Genomic DNA, 14,309 nt, shown 5'->3' on the forward strand with positions numbered 1-14,309 from the left:
CAGAAGAAGTGGAAGGCAAAAGGAGCTTTTTGCCTCATTCTGAGCTGCTCTACGGGCCAAAAGGTGCTCAGTGAATTGCTGTAATATATGGCAGCCTCCTGCTGCTGCCTGTGGGCTGCTCTGTAGCGTGGAGCAATCTAGAATCACCACAGTGGTATGCGCTATAGAGACCTCTTGTCCCTGGCTCTACCGCCAATATGCCCGCTGCAGCAGGGCTTGCAATGGAGGGGCAGCATAGGGCTACCTACAGTGACCCTATGAAGGACCTGCGCCAGGGAAATGCTTCTCTGGTTCCTTGGGGGCTGTTTACAGCCCCTATGCAGCAACAATGACATGGTGGCCTATAGAGACTGCAGTGGGGTGAGAATCTCACCTCCAGTGCTGCAAGGTTCATTTCCAATTTAAGATCAGAACATGACATTTGAGGAAGATTCCAGCTTGTTCCTGTGTTTCAGAGGCATTACGAGGCAATGAGGGGTATACGATGTGGTACTTTTTAAGGGCCATGTTCTCAAAGGTGCCTCACCCTAGTCTTTGTTAGTGTGCATTATCACTTGTGCAGTCATATAGAATTTACATGTCCCAGGACCCATTTATGGATGCAAAGAGAACACAAATGTGTTTACGTGCATAAGTTCAACCATGTGAGTGCACAAGTGATAGTACACAAAACATGTGTTCCCACGAATGTGCAAAACTTGTATGCACAAAGTAGCGTGCACATAAATGGAGGCCAGATTTTGAGAATTGTATCCTAAATGTCGTTCAATTTTCCCAAGAAGCTTCTTTTCATCCATAGACATGAAAAAAGTGCCATGTTTTGTAATGAATGGGTGAATTTATGTAATATTTTCAAATTATCTGGGGTGATGGGAGGGTTGTTTTCCTTTGATCGTGGGGAAGTTTTAGATAATCTATAGCAGCTTGCAGATAAGGATCTCAGTACACTTTGTAAATATTGGTAAACTGAGGCACAGAGAGGTTAAGGCCCATCTCCTCAATGGTATTTAGATGCCTAATTCCCATCATTTTCAATGACAGTTAGGTCCCAAAATACCCTTGAGGAAACTAAGCCTAAGATGATCACAGTGAGAAAGTGTCTTGGAGGAGAAGAACTCCCAGCAGGTTTTCTGACATCCTGTCCCAGGCTCTAATTACTTGTATTATGTTAATAGAGGCTCCTTAAAAAATCCTGCTGACAACAAGATTAAATTCTTTTTTACTGTTCATTACAGATGTGCATCTACTAGTTACAGTCTATGGTAGGGCACAGCCACAATAGATTTTTTTAAAATATATAAATGAACTCACCCATTGTCTCCTAAATGCATGGGAGCTTCTGAATGCAATATTAATACATTAGTTATAAGCCTGACTTCAGGGTAAGAGAAAATTAAATCTGTTAATCAAGGAGTGTTTTTACCTCCCTGAAGGAAACTGCTGTTGTCACAAGGGTATCATACTACCTGGAGAAGGCTTTTAGCAATTTGGCAAACAAAATCATACAAGTTTTACATTTCTCTGTTTTCTGCAAAATTTATCTTTTTGCAAAATGATTTGACATTTATAGTTAGGGCCCTACCAAATTCACAGCTATGAAAAACACGTCATGGACCGTGAAATCTGGTTTCCGCCCATGAAATCTGGTCTTTTGTGTGTTTTTACTCTATACTATACAGATTTCACGGGGGAGACCAGGATTTCTCAAATTGGGGGTCCTGACCCAAAAGGAAGTTGAAGGGGGGGTCACAAGGTTATTTTAGGGGGGTTGCAGCATTGTCACCTTACTTCTGCGCTGCCTTCAGAGCAGTTTGGCCAGAAAGCAGCAGCTGTTGGCTGGGCACCCAGCTCTGAAGGCAGCACCCCACCAGTACCAGCGCAGAAGTTAGGGTGGCAATACCATAACATGCCACTGTTACTTCTGCACTGCTGCCTTCAGAGCTGGGCGGCTGGAGAGTGGCGGCTGCTGACTAAGGTCCCAGCTCTGCAGGCAGCAGCGCAGAATTAAGGGTGGCAATACCATACTATGCCATCCTTACTTTTGTGTTGCTGCTGACAGCAGCTCTGCCTTCAGAGCTGGGCTCCTAGCCAGCAGCCGCCGCTCACCATTGCCCAGTTCTGAAGGCAGGGCTGCTGCAGCAGCAGCGCAGAAATAAGGGCAGCAGTACCACAACCCTCCTACAATAACCTTGTGTGACCCCCCCCCCCCAACTCCTTTTTGAGTCAGGACTCCTAGAATTACAACACTGTGAAATTTCAGATTTAAATAGCTGAAATCATGAAATTTACTATTTTAAAAATCCTATGACCGTGAAATTGACCAAAATGGACTGTGAATTTGGTAGGGCCCAATTTATAGTTTAATTTGATAAAATTACAGCATTGATTGCACAACCCTAAATGTTTTTAGTTGATTTTCTTTTCTTTTTTTACACTTGGGTCCACCTTTAGTACTTCAGTAGTAATAAACAGAAATGTAAGGTATTATTAATTATTCAGAACCACTTTCACTTGGGCGCAAACATTTACAAATATTAAGTCCCTCAGTGTCTCCAGGAGGCACTGTGGTTGCCGTTAAAACTCAATTTACTCTATCACAGCATCTGAGATCCCTCAGTTATTGTAAATGTAGGAAAATTCTGTAGCATCTCAGCTAGCCTGGGTGATATTTGGTAAATGTTGATTTTTTTTTTTTTAGGTCTCGATTAATCAAACTATCCTTATTCAGCAAAGCATAGAAACATGTTTAACTTGAAGCAGGTGCTTTACTGAAGTAGGGCCTTCCTGGGAACAACATAGATAGATAGTAGTAGCTCCATTTTGCAGATGAGGAAGTTGAGAAACGGACGTGAAGTGACTTGTCCTAGGGAAGCATGAGTCAGTGGCAGCTCTAGAATTAGAACACTGGTATGCCTGGCTTCTAGCCAGCATCAAACAGCAATTTAATGCTAAAGCTGAGAAATATAATCCAGGAAGGCTAATTTGTAGTCCTTTCCTCTGATATTAGGCCGCCCCCACTGAATTATTATCATAGTATTTTGCAGCTGCTCCTGAGAAAGGATATTTTGCTGCATACAGTATTTTAAAGGAGAGATTTTGGTATCCTACTCTCACTCAATGTCATAACAATAAATTGATATTTGAATCTAGAAAGGGCCAAGATGCTTAACTGTAAATTACTGTAACCCTATTAACTTCATTGTGGCTATGCTGATTTCCACCAGCAAGTCTATATTTCTTGGTCAAAATCTAATCTCTTCTAAAGAAGTAACTTTTCGATGAAATGTAAACAGGGTTACTCTAAGTGTTACTACACTGACATAAGGTAAACTTTAGCCACAATTCATTAAAAATTATAAACGTTTAGTAGAATGTGTTTTTAAACTGTTCCATGTGGATGGTTTAAATAAGGATCCATAAGATAAAGGCCATTAAAGCGTTGTCATTTTGATTTGAAAAAAGCTTCCTAAAGGTCATAAAAAGGAGCATCAAAGTTAAAACTACATTTTGTCTGATACACAAGCTGAAGGAAGCTTCCCAACTAAAATATCGCTAATACTATGTTCCATCCCTAGTGTATATTTTCACAAATAGTTTCTTGTTTTATATATTTGATTTGCATCCAAAATGCTGACACAGCTCCACTTGGGTTTTTCAGTCTTACAACATTTATGCAGGCAGCACAACAGCAGCATGATTCATTGCCAGAGTGTCATTTGAGTTCTTTTTTTTTAATTCTCCCGACTTTCTAAAGAAGAATGTTTAAGTGCTATTTCATTGTTCAGCGTGTGGACCTCCAAGAACAAATAACTTTACCAACAAAATAATTCTTATTCAATTATTGCATTGAACTGCTTCAAATTGTCTTTCTAAAGCTACACAAATAGTGAGCCCTGCACTGCACTTAAAGAAACTATCTAAAATGTGGAATATACTCATTTTTTTTATGATAAAAAGGAAAAGAAATTGAAGATATATTATTTTGTCTGGGTGGGGTGAGCAAGACTCCTCCTCCTTTCAATAAGGGGTTCTTCATAATTGTATTAAGTTCATTTATATTAAATGCATGCATGTGTGGGCACACACATGAATTCACTTGAATTAGTTAATATATAATGTAGTTCTTGGAATGTGCGGAGGGTTTTTAAAGGGTTTTGTTTATTGTTGTTATTTAAAAAGAAAGCTCATAAATCAGTCCTGGTAGTATTAATTATGATTCAAAGCTATCTGCTCTTGTAATAGAAAACTGTTCTGCTTTCCCATTCCCTGGGTGATAATTTTATCCCATTTTTACCTTACCTAGGCAGATTTTAACACTGAATTGCTGAGACCTCTTAATTATCAAAGGGTTGACATCGTGCCATACCCAAATCCTACTCCTGCTTCTGCATCCCTTTCAGATTTGTCTGGATTACCATTTGAGGACCTGTTTTAACTCCAGATAATTGACAGTTAATTCAAGTTCACTAAGGGCTTGTCAACACGGCACGGCAAAGTGCTCTAAAGGGGTGTGATTTGTAAAGTGCTCTCACTGCCCCATGTAAACCCTGCCAGCACGCTGTACAAGGTACCTAGTTTGCATTAACCTAGGTCCCTTTTAGAGCTCGCCAACAGGGTCTGTGTAGGGGCAGTTAGAGTGCTTTACAAATCACACCCCTCTCGAGCGCTTTGTCACATCATGTAGACAAGTCTTTAAACGACTGTAAATGCTCGTCTACACCTAGCAAACATATTTCAGGGACACAAACATTTGTGGAGTGTCTAGACTAGCATTTATTTTTGGTTAATTTGCATTGATTCACAACAAGACTTAAAACAAGACCCTGGAATGCAGATTTAAAAGAATTTATCTAACTACAAACTCTTACTTCATTCCAGAGATCCCCGAAGATCCACAAGTTGCAGAAGAATATTATAACGATGTGTTTGAGTCTTGTTCGGAAACAAGTGAAGAGGAGGAGGAAAATATGGAAGTATCACAGACTGTTTCTAAAACAAATCAACAGGTATACATGCTTCTTTGTGTTAACAGCATATGTGCAGGTGCTAATTTTTCCAATTAAAATAGCAAATAGTAAAATACCAAAGTGTCTAATCCTGAGAGGTTGAGCAGCTGACTTTGAGAACTATGGGTCTTCGGTGCCTCTTGAAATCGTTGGTGGGGGGGGTGAGTGAGTGAGTGAGAGACTCCTGCATCACTTCAACATTGGGGTAAAATTTCCAAAGGTATCTTAGTGACTTAGGAGCTTGAGAGTAAAATTTTCAAAAATGACATGGGCACTTAGGAGCCCATTAAAAGCTAATGGGCTGTAGACTCCTAAATGCCTAAGGCCTGGTCTACACTAGGCGTTTATGTCGAAGTTAGCGCCGTTACATCGAATTAACTCTGCACCCGTCCACACTGCGATGCTATTTAGTTCGACATAGAGGTCTCTTTAATTCGACTTCTGTACTCCTCCCCGACGAGGGGAGTAGCGCTAAATTCGACATGGCCATGTCGAATTAGGCTAGGTGTGGATGGAAATCGACGCTAATAGCTCCGGGAGCTATCCCACAGTGCACCACTGTGTTGACGCTCTGGACAGCAGTGCGAGCTCGGATGCTCTGACCAGCCACACAGGAAAAGCCCCGGGAAAATTTGAATTTGAATTCCTTTTCCTGTCTGGCCAGTTTGAATCTCATTTCCTGTCTGGACATCGTGGCGAGCACAGCAGCACTGGCAACGATGCAGAGCTCTCCAGCAGTGATGGCCGTGCAGTCTGTGAATAGAAAGAGAGCCCCAGCATGGACTGATCGTGAAGTCTTGGATCTCATCGCTGTGTGGGGCGATGAGTCCGTGCTTTCTGAGCTGCGATCCAAAAGAAGGAATGCAAAGATCTACGAGAAGATCTCTAAAGACATGGCAGAGAGAGGATACAGCCGGGATGCAACGCAGTGCCGCGTGAAAATCAAGGAGCTGAGACAAGGCTACCAGAAGACCAAAGAGGCAAACGGACGCTCCGGATCCCAGCCCCAGACATCCCGTTTCTACGAGGCACTGCATTCCATCCTCAGTGCGGCCGCCACCACTACCCCACCAGTGACCGTGGACTCTGAGGATGGGATACTGTCCACGGCCGGTTCCTCGGACATGTTAGGGGACGGGGAAGATGAGGAAGGAGATGAGGAGGGCGAGGCAGTCGGCAGCTCTCACAACGCTGATTTCCCCGACAGCCAGGATCTCTTCATCACCCTTACAGAGATCCCCTACGAAGCGTCCCCAGCCGTTACCCCGGACACAGAATCTGGTGAAGGATCAGCCAGTAAGTGTTGTAAACATCTAAACATTTATTTTTAACAAAACAGGAATATTAACAATTAAAAGAATGGGTTGTTCATGATTAGTGTGCCCTAGGCGCTTAACGGTTTAGTCATGGGCAGTGCAAGTTTTGAAAAGAAATCTAGCAATGTCCGGTTTTCAGTGATTGTCCTGCACAAGCCGCACTACTGTTTATTCCCTGCTACTGCAGCTACAGTAAAATGCGGTCTATATGTCCGGGGATAGAGCAGTAATCCTCCTGGGACATCTCGATGAAGCTCTCCTGGAGGTAACTTGAAAGCCGTTGCATGAGGTTCTTGGGGAGAGTGGCCTTATTGGGTCCTCCGAAGTACGACACGTTGCCGCGCCACGAGATTATCAAGTACTCGGGGATCATTGCTCTGCACAGCAGGGCGGCATACGGCCCTGGTCTTTGGAGGCTTTCCCGGAGCATTCTCTCTTTGTCGCTCTCGGAGATCCTCATCAGGGTGATGTCGGCCATGGTGACCTGCTTTTAATTAGGTAGGGGAATGTTAGTGTTGGTACTGCTTTCCCGTTCCTTTACAGAACTGTAACCGCTGGTTTGCAGCCACGCGGTGGAGGCGGGAGAGGGGCAGCCGAAAGGGATCGTTCCCGGGGACAGCCGCGAGGGGGTGGGACAGGGGCAGAGTTCCCGCTTGCCGGATTGCTGGCAGCAGGGACTGACATTGCTTTAAATGTGAAATGAGGCCAGTGGTAATATAAAAGTTTTAAACTGCCACAAGTGTACGGCTTACCATGTCTGCCTGCAACAGAAATTCCGTTGTGCTGCCTCGCTTCTCAAATGTGCTGTTCAAGACCCCAGGCACTGAATGCGAAGGCCGAGAATTCGACCTTGTGCTGAGTGCGCATGTGAAAGGTGCTGTGCATGGTCTTGTTCACAGAGAAAGACTATGTTCTTTGTTCACAACTTCATTTATCTTTCTTAGGAATTCACTCCCTTTTTCCCATTTCCACAGCCCCGTCTGCGACTGTCTCACAATCTAGCCTGGAATCACACTCCCAGAGGCTAGCGCGGATTAGGCGTAGGAAGAAGAGGACACGGGAGGACATGTTCTCTGAGTTTATGGCCTGTTCCCAAGCCCAGGCATCACAGCAGACCCAGTGGCGGGAGAACTTGACCCGAATGCACCAAGCCAACATGGATCGGGAGGAGAGGTGGCGGCAGGAAGACCAGCAGGCGACTCAAACGCTGCTTGGACTACTGAGGGAGCAAACGGACACGCTCCGGCGCCTTGTGGATGTTCTGCAGGAACGGAGGCAGGAGGACAGAGCCCCGCTGCAGTCCATCTCTAACCGCCCTCCCCCGCCACCAAGTCCCATACCCACCTCACCCAAAGTGCAAAGAAGGAGAGGCGGCAGAGTCCCTGCTAAGTCTCACTCCACCCCTGCAGAGAGCTCTAGTAGCAGAAGGCTCTCATTTCCCAAAATTTGAAAAGTTCTTTCCTTCCCGCCTGACACAAGCCCACGTCCAAGTTTCACCTCCCAATGCCATGTGTAGTTGATAATAAAAAATACGTTTCTGTTAACTACTGTTTCAATCATGTTCTTTTGGAGGAGGAGGGGAAAGGGGGTTGGTAATTGGACAGGACAGTCTCCTTTGGCAGGGTACATAGTCGGGGGCAGGCACAGCAGCAGGGCACATACACAGTGCAGTGATGCAGTGACTAGTTACCCCGTTTAGTCTGGGAGGTTGTTTTGATGTAATGTTGGGGGGGGGGTGGGGTGCTCTGTGACTTTGTGGCGGAGGAGGGCAGTTACAGATCTTAAGCGCCGGTCCTTAGGCAGGATCACAGAGCCACACAGCATGGGATCTGTAACCGTCCTCCCCCTGCCACAAAGTCAAATAGACCCCCCATACACACAGTCCCGATCAGGAGGGGTGACAGGCTCCGTTGAAACAAGCATCCCACCGCAGCGGAGCCTGTCAATCCTTGAGTTTAGAAGCTGCATTCGCGTCACAACACTACAACCGCTCCGCACCACAGTCTGCGTCCCAGTTTTAAAAAATTCCCGCGAAAACAGTATTAAAGAAAACGGTGTCCTTTAACAAAGTAGAACTATTTTTATTTCGACACGTGTGTTGGAGGGGGGGTGAAGGGGGTATGTAACTGGATAGGATAGTCAACATTACCTGGGTAAAGAAACGGGGGCAGGTTTAGCTTCTCAGTACACAAACTATAAAGTCACAGGTTACCCTGCTCACTCAGGAACTTTGCTTTCAAAGCCTCCCGGATGCACAGCGCTTCCCGCTGGTCTCTTCTAATCGCCCGGCTGTCTGGCTGTGAGTAATCACCAGCCAGGCTATTTTCCTCAACCTCCCACCCCGCCATAAAGGTCTCCCCCTTGCTCTCACAGAGATTGTGGAGCACACAGCAAGCTGCTATAACAATGGGGATATTGGTTTCGCTGAGATCACAGCGAGTCAGTAAGCTTCTCCATCTCTCCTTGAGACGGCCAAAAGCACACTCCACCACCATTCTGCACTTGCTCAGCCGGTAGTTGAAGAGTTCTTTTTCAGTGTCCAGGGCGCCAGTATAGGGCTTCATGAGCCAGGGCATTAGCGGGTAGGCTGGGTCCCCGAGGATGACTATAGGCATCTCCACATCCCCAACAGTTATTTTGTGGTCCGGGAAGTAAATACCTTGTTGCAGCCGTCTAAACAGACCAGAGTTCCTGAAAACACGAGCATCATGAACCTTGCCCGGCCATCCCACGTAGATGTTGGTAAAACGTCCCCTGTGGTCCACCAGTGCTTGCAGCACCATGGAAAAGTAGCCCTTTCGGTTAATGTACTGGGTGGCCTGGTGGTCCGGTGCCAGGATAGGGATGTGAGTTCCATCTATGGCCCCACCCCAGTTTGGGAATCCCATCGCTGCGAAGCCATCTATGATCGCCTCCACGTTTCCCAGGGTCACTACCTTTGGCAGCAGTACATCAACGATTGCCTTCGCTACTTGCATCACAACAACCCCCACGGTAGATTTGCCCACCCCAAACTGGTTCGCGACTGACCGGTAGCTGTCTGGCGTTGCAAGCTTCCAGAGGGCTATGGCCACTCGCTTCTGTACACTCAGTGCAGCTCGCAACCGGGTGTCACTGCGCTTCAGGGCAGGGGACAGCAACTCACAAAGTTCCAGGAAAGTTCCCTTCCGCATGCGAAAGTTTCGCAGCCACTGGGATTCATCCCAGACCTGCAGCACTATGCGGTCCCACCACTCAGTGCTTGTTTCCCGTGCCCAGAATCGCCGTTCCACGGCATCAACATGACCCATTGCCACTGTGATGTCCTCGGCGCTGGGTCGCCTGCTTTCTGACAGGTCTGTGCTACTCTCAGACTTCAGGACATCACCGCGGTGCCGTAGCCTCCTCGCCTGACTTTTCTGCATCTGCCTCAGGGAAACCTTTATGATAAGCTGCGAGGCGTTGAGAGCGGCCACAACTGCAGCGATGGTCGCAGCGGGCTCCATGCTCGGAGTACAGTGGCGTCCGCGCTGTCAATGACTGGAAAAGCGCGCGAACTGATTTCCCGCCGGCGCTTTCAGGGAGGGAGGGCGGGAGTGATGGACGGATGACGACAGTTTCCCAAAAGCACCCTCGACTCATTTTGTTACCCAGAAGGCATTGCCGGCTACACCCAGAATTCCAATGGGCAGAGGGGACTGCGGGAACTGTGGGATAGCTGACCACAGTGCACCGCTTCGAATGTCGACGCTTTCACCGTTAGTGTGGACGCACAAAGTCGAATTACTGTCCTTAGTGTGGACACACACGTTCGACTTTGCAATATCGATTACAAAAATTCGATGCAAGTAAAATCGAACTACTCTCGTAGTGTAGACAAGGCCTAAGTCACTTCTGAAAGTGGGTTTTAGCTTCCTGAGTCACTTAGGGGAGCTTCTGAAAATTTTACCCTAGACCTTCAACCTATATGTTGTATGCATTTTAATTGTACTATCTGTTTCTAATTTCAGTTGCAAGCTCTTGATGGGACTGTGACTTTTTACATTTTTATGGAACCAAACCTACTGCTAAACAAATTATAAATAACTTCTAACTAGATGATTGCCCCAAACTGTAGTTTTTCTTCTTAAGGCACAAATAAGGTTGCTTGCTATTTTGTGTAGGGAAGTATAACTGCCTTTCTAACACTGTGTTAGGGAATCAGGAATCTATGCCATCAGTTAAACTGGGCTTAAAATGTACGCAAAAACAGTTTCACTTCTGATCTGGAAATGTCCAGGTATTAAACATAAACCAAGATACCGTTCAGATTGAACACAAAAGAAGGTGATCGGGTTTCAATTGTGTTTTGCTGCAGAAATTGTCTTAAAAAAAGAAATTGTCGTAAAAAAAGCTTACTCTTAAGACTGTGAAAACAGCACTTGATCAGCTAGATATGTCCCTTCAAAAATATGAAGCTCCTTCCCACATTGTTTTTACTACAGATGTATGAACATTCAGAAGCAGTATGTATATCCTGCTAAAGCTGCTGGGCAGTGATTTTACAAAGTAATAATTAGTCAATCAAAAATCAGTGGAATATGTCAGGGAATGCTTTTGATGTGATTGTTCAGGATCTGTAGTCTGCGGGGGCTACGTAGACTGAATCTAACAGTGGTGCATAAGCCACTCAGCCGCTTGAAAAATCTATCATAATGTACTTCCAAAAATACACTATTGCTCACTTTCATCAGCCCTTATTGTATTTTTCTTCTTAGCGCTATGGTTTAAGTTTTCATTTGACTTTCATCCACCATGTCAGAGAGTTCTATCATAAAGTGTCAGTCAGTAGTGGTTTTGAACATGAAGACGGCTCCTTAGAATTAACAAAAGACAGCAGATATAAATAGAGTTCTTAATAATGCAGAGTAAATTAGGTATTGGCAGTCAGATTTAGGCAGAGTGACATTTAATCATTTCTTAGTGATTCACAATTCAATGACAACAAGAGCTAGTAGTGGGGGTTGGGAGAAATGTTTAATTGACATCCCTTGTCAGAATCTGATCCCTCATCTACATATGCCTATTTGTTTTCCTCTACAGCACACATGCACAGATTCTGTTAACATTACGGAAAGATGTGTGTGCATAATGAGAAGAGAGCACCCCCTGTAATATCCACTTTTTTAGCACTGCTTTTGTCAAAGAAGTGACTCTTTTTCTTTGGTTTCCCCCTATACCAGCATCCTTGTTGTGGCAGAGGCTGATCCTGTTTGAGAATATTGTTAATACAATCAATCTTTCACTTTTCAGGGGGGGAAAACGCTGAATTTTAAATTTTCCATTTTAAAAGTGAAGAATTGGGAACTGGGCCTGATCCAAAGCCCACTGAGGTTAATGGGAGTCTTTCTATTGACTTCACTGGACTTTGGGTCGCACCAATATGAGTAAAACTAAAATCTTTTTGGTAGACTCTGCCTTACTAGTACATTTCAGGGACTGCTTCTGCTCCCGTTGATTTTAATGGCAAAACTCCAGTTGACTTCCGTGGGAGTACGATTGGACCCTTAATGTGGAGTGAAATATATTTGATATATTGTTCATACCCTTCCTTCCTTGAAATAACCTGAAAAAATACAACCACTAGTGAAGTGGTTTGGATGTGTGTTTTCAAATGCGTTGTACTGTGTTACCCGTGAACTCCTGCGGAGTCTTCATTCTGTCAGAAGTTTACCTTCATAGTAACAGAAGTGGCATGATCAATGAATCCTTTATTACATGCGTGGGGCACAACTCCATTTCACCTAAGGGAGGAGGGTATGCAGAGGAGCTCTGCACCTTGGCTGTCATTTGGGACGGATTCAGTGTTACAAACCTCTGCTTAATTCTCCTGCCCAAAGCCAGTTTACTCAGGTTTTGTGCAGGGGAGAGGGAAGATTTAACCTTTAATGACTTTGACAATTACTTTTCCAGGCTTCTGGCTCCCTGATGGTCTTATACATGTATTTGTTCAAGGAACACTGCTTTTCTAATTGCATGAGAGCTAACAAGAACAAATAGCAAGGGAATCTGAAAGCTTTCTTTAAAAATCATCAGCAAAAAATGTTGCTGTTCAATAAAAGTTTCATGTTGGCTTTAATTTAGCTGACGTGATAATGGACACACTCCATTTCAATTGATTGTCTTGCTTTTTATGCTTGCGTTTGGTGCTAATGCTAATATAGGACTTGTCTTTGATGATTTGGTAGGGCAAAAGTCTAGTTAATTCTATACATTAGCTTCCTATTTTGAATGTCTGCTTAGGCTCCAGAGCCAGGTCAGCAGCTGGTGTAAATTGGTATAGGTCTGTGAGCTTCATCATAGCTGTGGTGAATGACACCAGTGAGAATTGGACTCAACATATCTGAGATACAGCAACAAACTGGACTTTGTTGTTCTGCATATAAAAACGCATGCAGTGTGTTTTAATATGCTAACTGCCGTTCATCCAAGAAGTGCTCCATTAGGTTCCTAATGCATGCCTTGGCATAGACTATTGCTGTTAGAATGCGATTCTTTACTTTTACGTTGAACGTGTCTATGCATCGTCCAGGATAGCTTCTTTGCATGGAGGAGCCCTTCCGTGTTCATTTGCAAAGCCCCTTACTGCTCCTCATTAGGGCTTTGCCTTCTCAGCAAAATAGGTATATTTTTTACATTGAGGTCACTATCTTGATGTAAAATCTGAGTGGAGACAAGACACAGATAGTTTTACCTAAGGATAGCTAACTGAAATCAACCATATACCTCTCCCCCGCACTCAGCTAACTAAGATTGACCTTGCCTAGCTACGTCGAGGTAAAAACTACAGTACCTTTGATTCACCAGGATTTTAAAAACACACCGTTTTTGCAAGGAAGACAGAGCTCCAAAGGGTACGTCGACACGGGGCTAAAAGACCAATGGCACAGCCACATCTCGCAGGGTTCAGGGTCCAGGCCTAAAAATTACTGTGTAGCCATTCAGGCTCGGACTGGAGCCCAAGCCCTGGGGCCCTCCACCCTTAGTGTCCTAGAGCGTGCACTCCAGTCTGAGTCCAAACATCTACACAGCAATTTTTCAGCCCTGGATGCTGAGCCATGCAAGCTTGAGTCAACTGACCCAGGCCAACTGTGGGGGGTTTTAATCCCTGTGTAGACTTACTCTAAGTCTTGCTTGAAGATCTGTTGTGAGGTCTATAGAAAATGGGCTACCTGATAATGACATGCTAGAGGATCCATTTGGGAATAGTTAACATAATCTCCTATAGGTAGTGTCGAGCCCCTTACCCAGCTATCTATCTGTCTGTCTTTAGATTGTCCATTCCTTGGGGACTTCTTTTCATTGTTGGTGCTACTGGAAATAAATAATAATTATGTAAAAACTCAATTTGTGGGGATAGTGAGGAAGGAGAATTCAGGCACTGTATCCTTCCAACAGTTCCTATTAGACAGAGAAAACAAGGAGACAGTTATAAACACTTTTCCCCTGCAATTTTGAATATATTCCTTGTTTGTTAATTTTTTTAAATCCTCATTTCATTTTTTTAAAAAGAGTTCTTTAGTCATTGATACCTCCCTGATCCCGGATTGGTGAATCTAAGCCAATTAAAGATATTAAACCCTTCCTTTTTTAACTTTGACAGCAGTAAATTATTTCAAAGCAGCTCCTCAAACTGTGGTTGAAAAGGCATCTTAGTGCTTTGAAGGTTGGGCAGTTTAAAACTGTCACTTTTCTCCTCCTGACCTTCCCTCCCTCTCTCCTCTCACCATATGCCTGCAGCCATCCTGAGCAATGAAGGAGTATATAATAGTGGTGAACTGCCTGGATACCCATAACCTGTTCATTTCCAGGCCTGAACATTTGGGGGTGGGAGGTTCTGACTATGTAGGTTTTATGTTGAGAGCATCTTTTTTTTTAATTGGGGATAGTGTGCGCAATTTGGACTCCACTGAAACACACCTTTCCACATTAACTCTTGCTAGCAAAGTGTTTTTGTTTGTGTTTGTTA

At 44.5% G+C, this 14,309-nt stretch overlaps 1 protein-coding gene across 19 annotated transcripts in view; it reads left to right on the forward strand.

Annotated features, from left to right (window-relative positions):
* NEK11 (NIMA related kinase 11) overlaps window positions 1–14,309 on the forward strand; it is a 200,073-nt gene that overhangs the window by 133,930 nt on the left and 51,834 nt on the right. For 17 of the 19 annotated variants that reach the window (XR_010598373.1, XR_010598375.1, XR_010598374.1 and 14 more), the window contains one exon: window positions 4,879–5,006. Coding sequence is in view for 16 of the 19 variants with exons in the window: in XM_065583619.1 (XP_065439691.1) it covers window positions 4,879–5,006 (128 nt within the window). In the remaining 3 variants the exon portion in view is untranslated. Of the gene's footprint in view, window positions 1–4,878; window positions 5,007–7,296; window positions 7,867–14,309 lie in introns of those variants that run through there. The other 2 variants (XM_065583629.1, XM_065583630.1) reach the window with 1 other exon arrangement.

Source organism: Chrysemys picta, chromosome 2 (genome assembly GCF_011386835.1).
Source record: "Chrysemys picta bellii isolate R12L10 chromosome 2, ASM1138683v2, whole genome shotgun sequence".
NCBI classification, from domain to species: domain Eukaryota; kingdom Metazoa; phylum Chordata; order Testudines; family Emydidae; genus Chrysemys; species Chrysemys picta.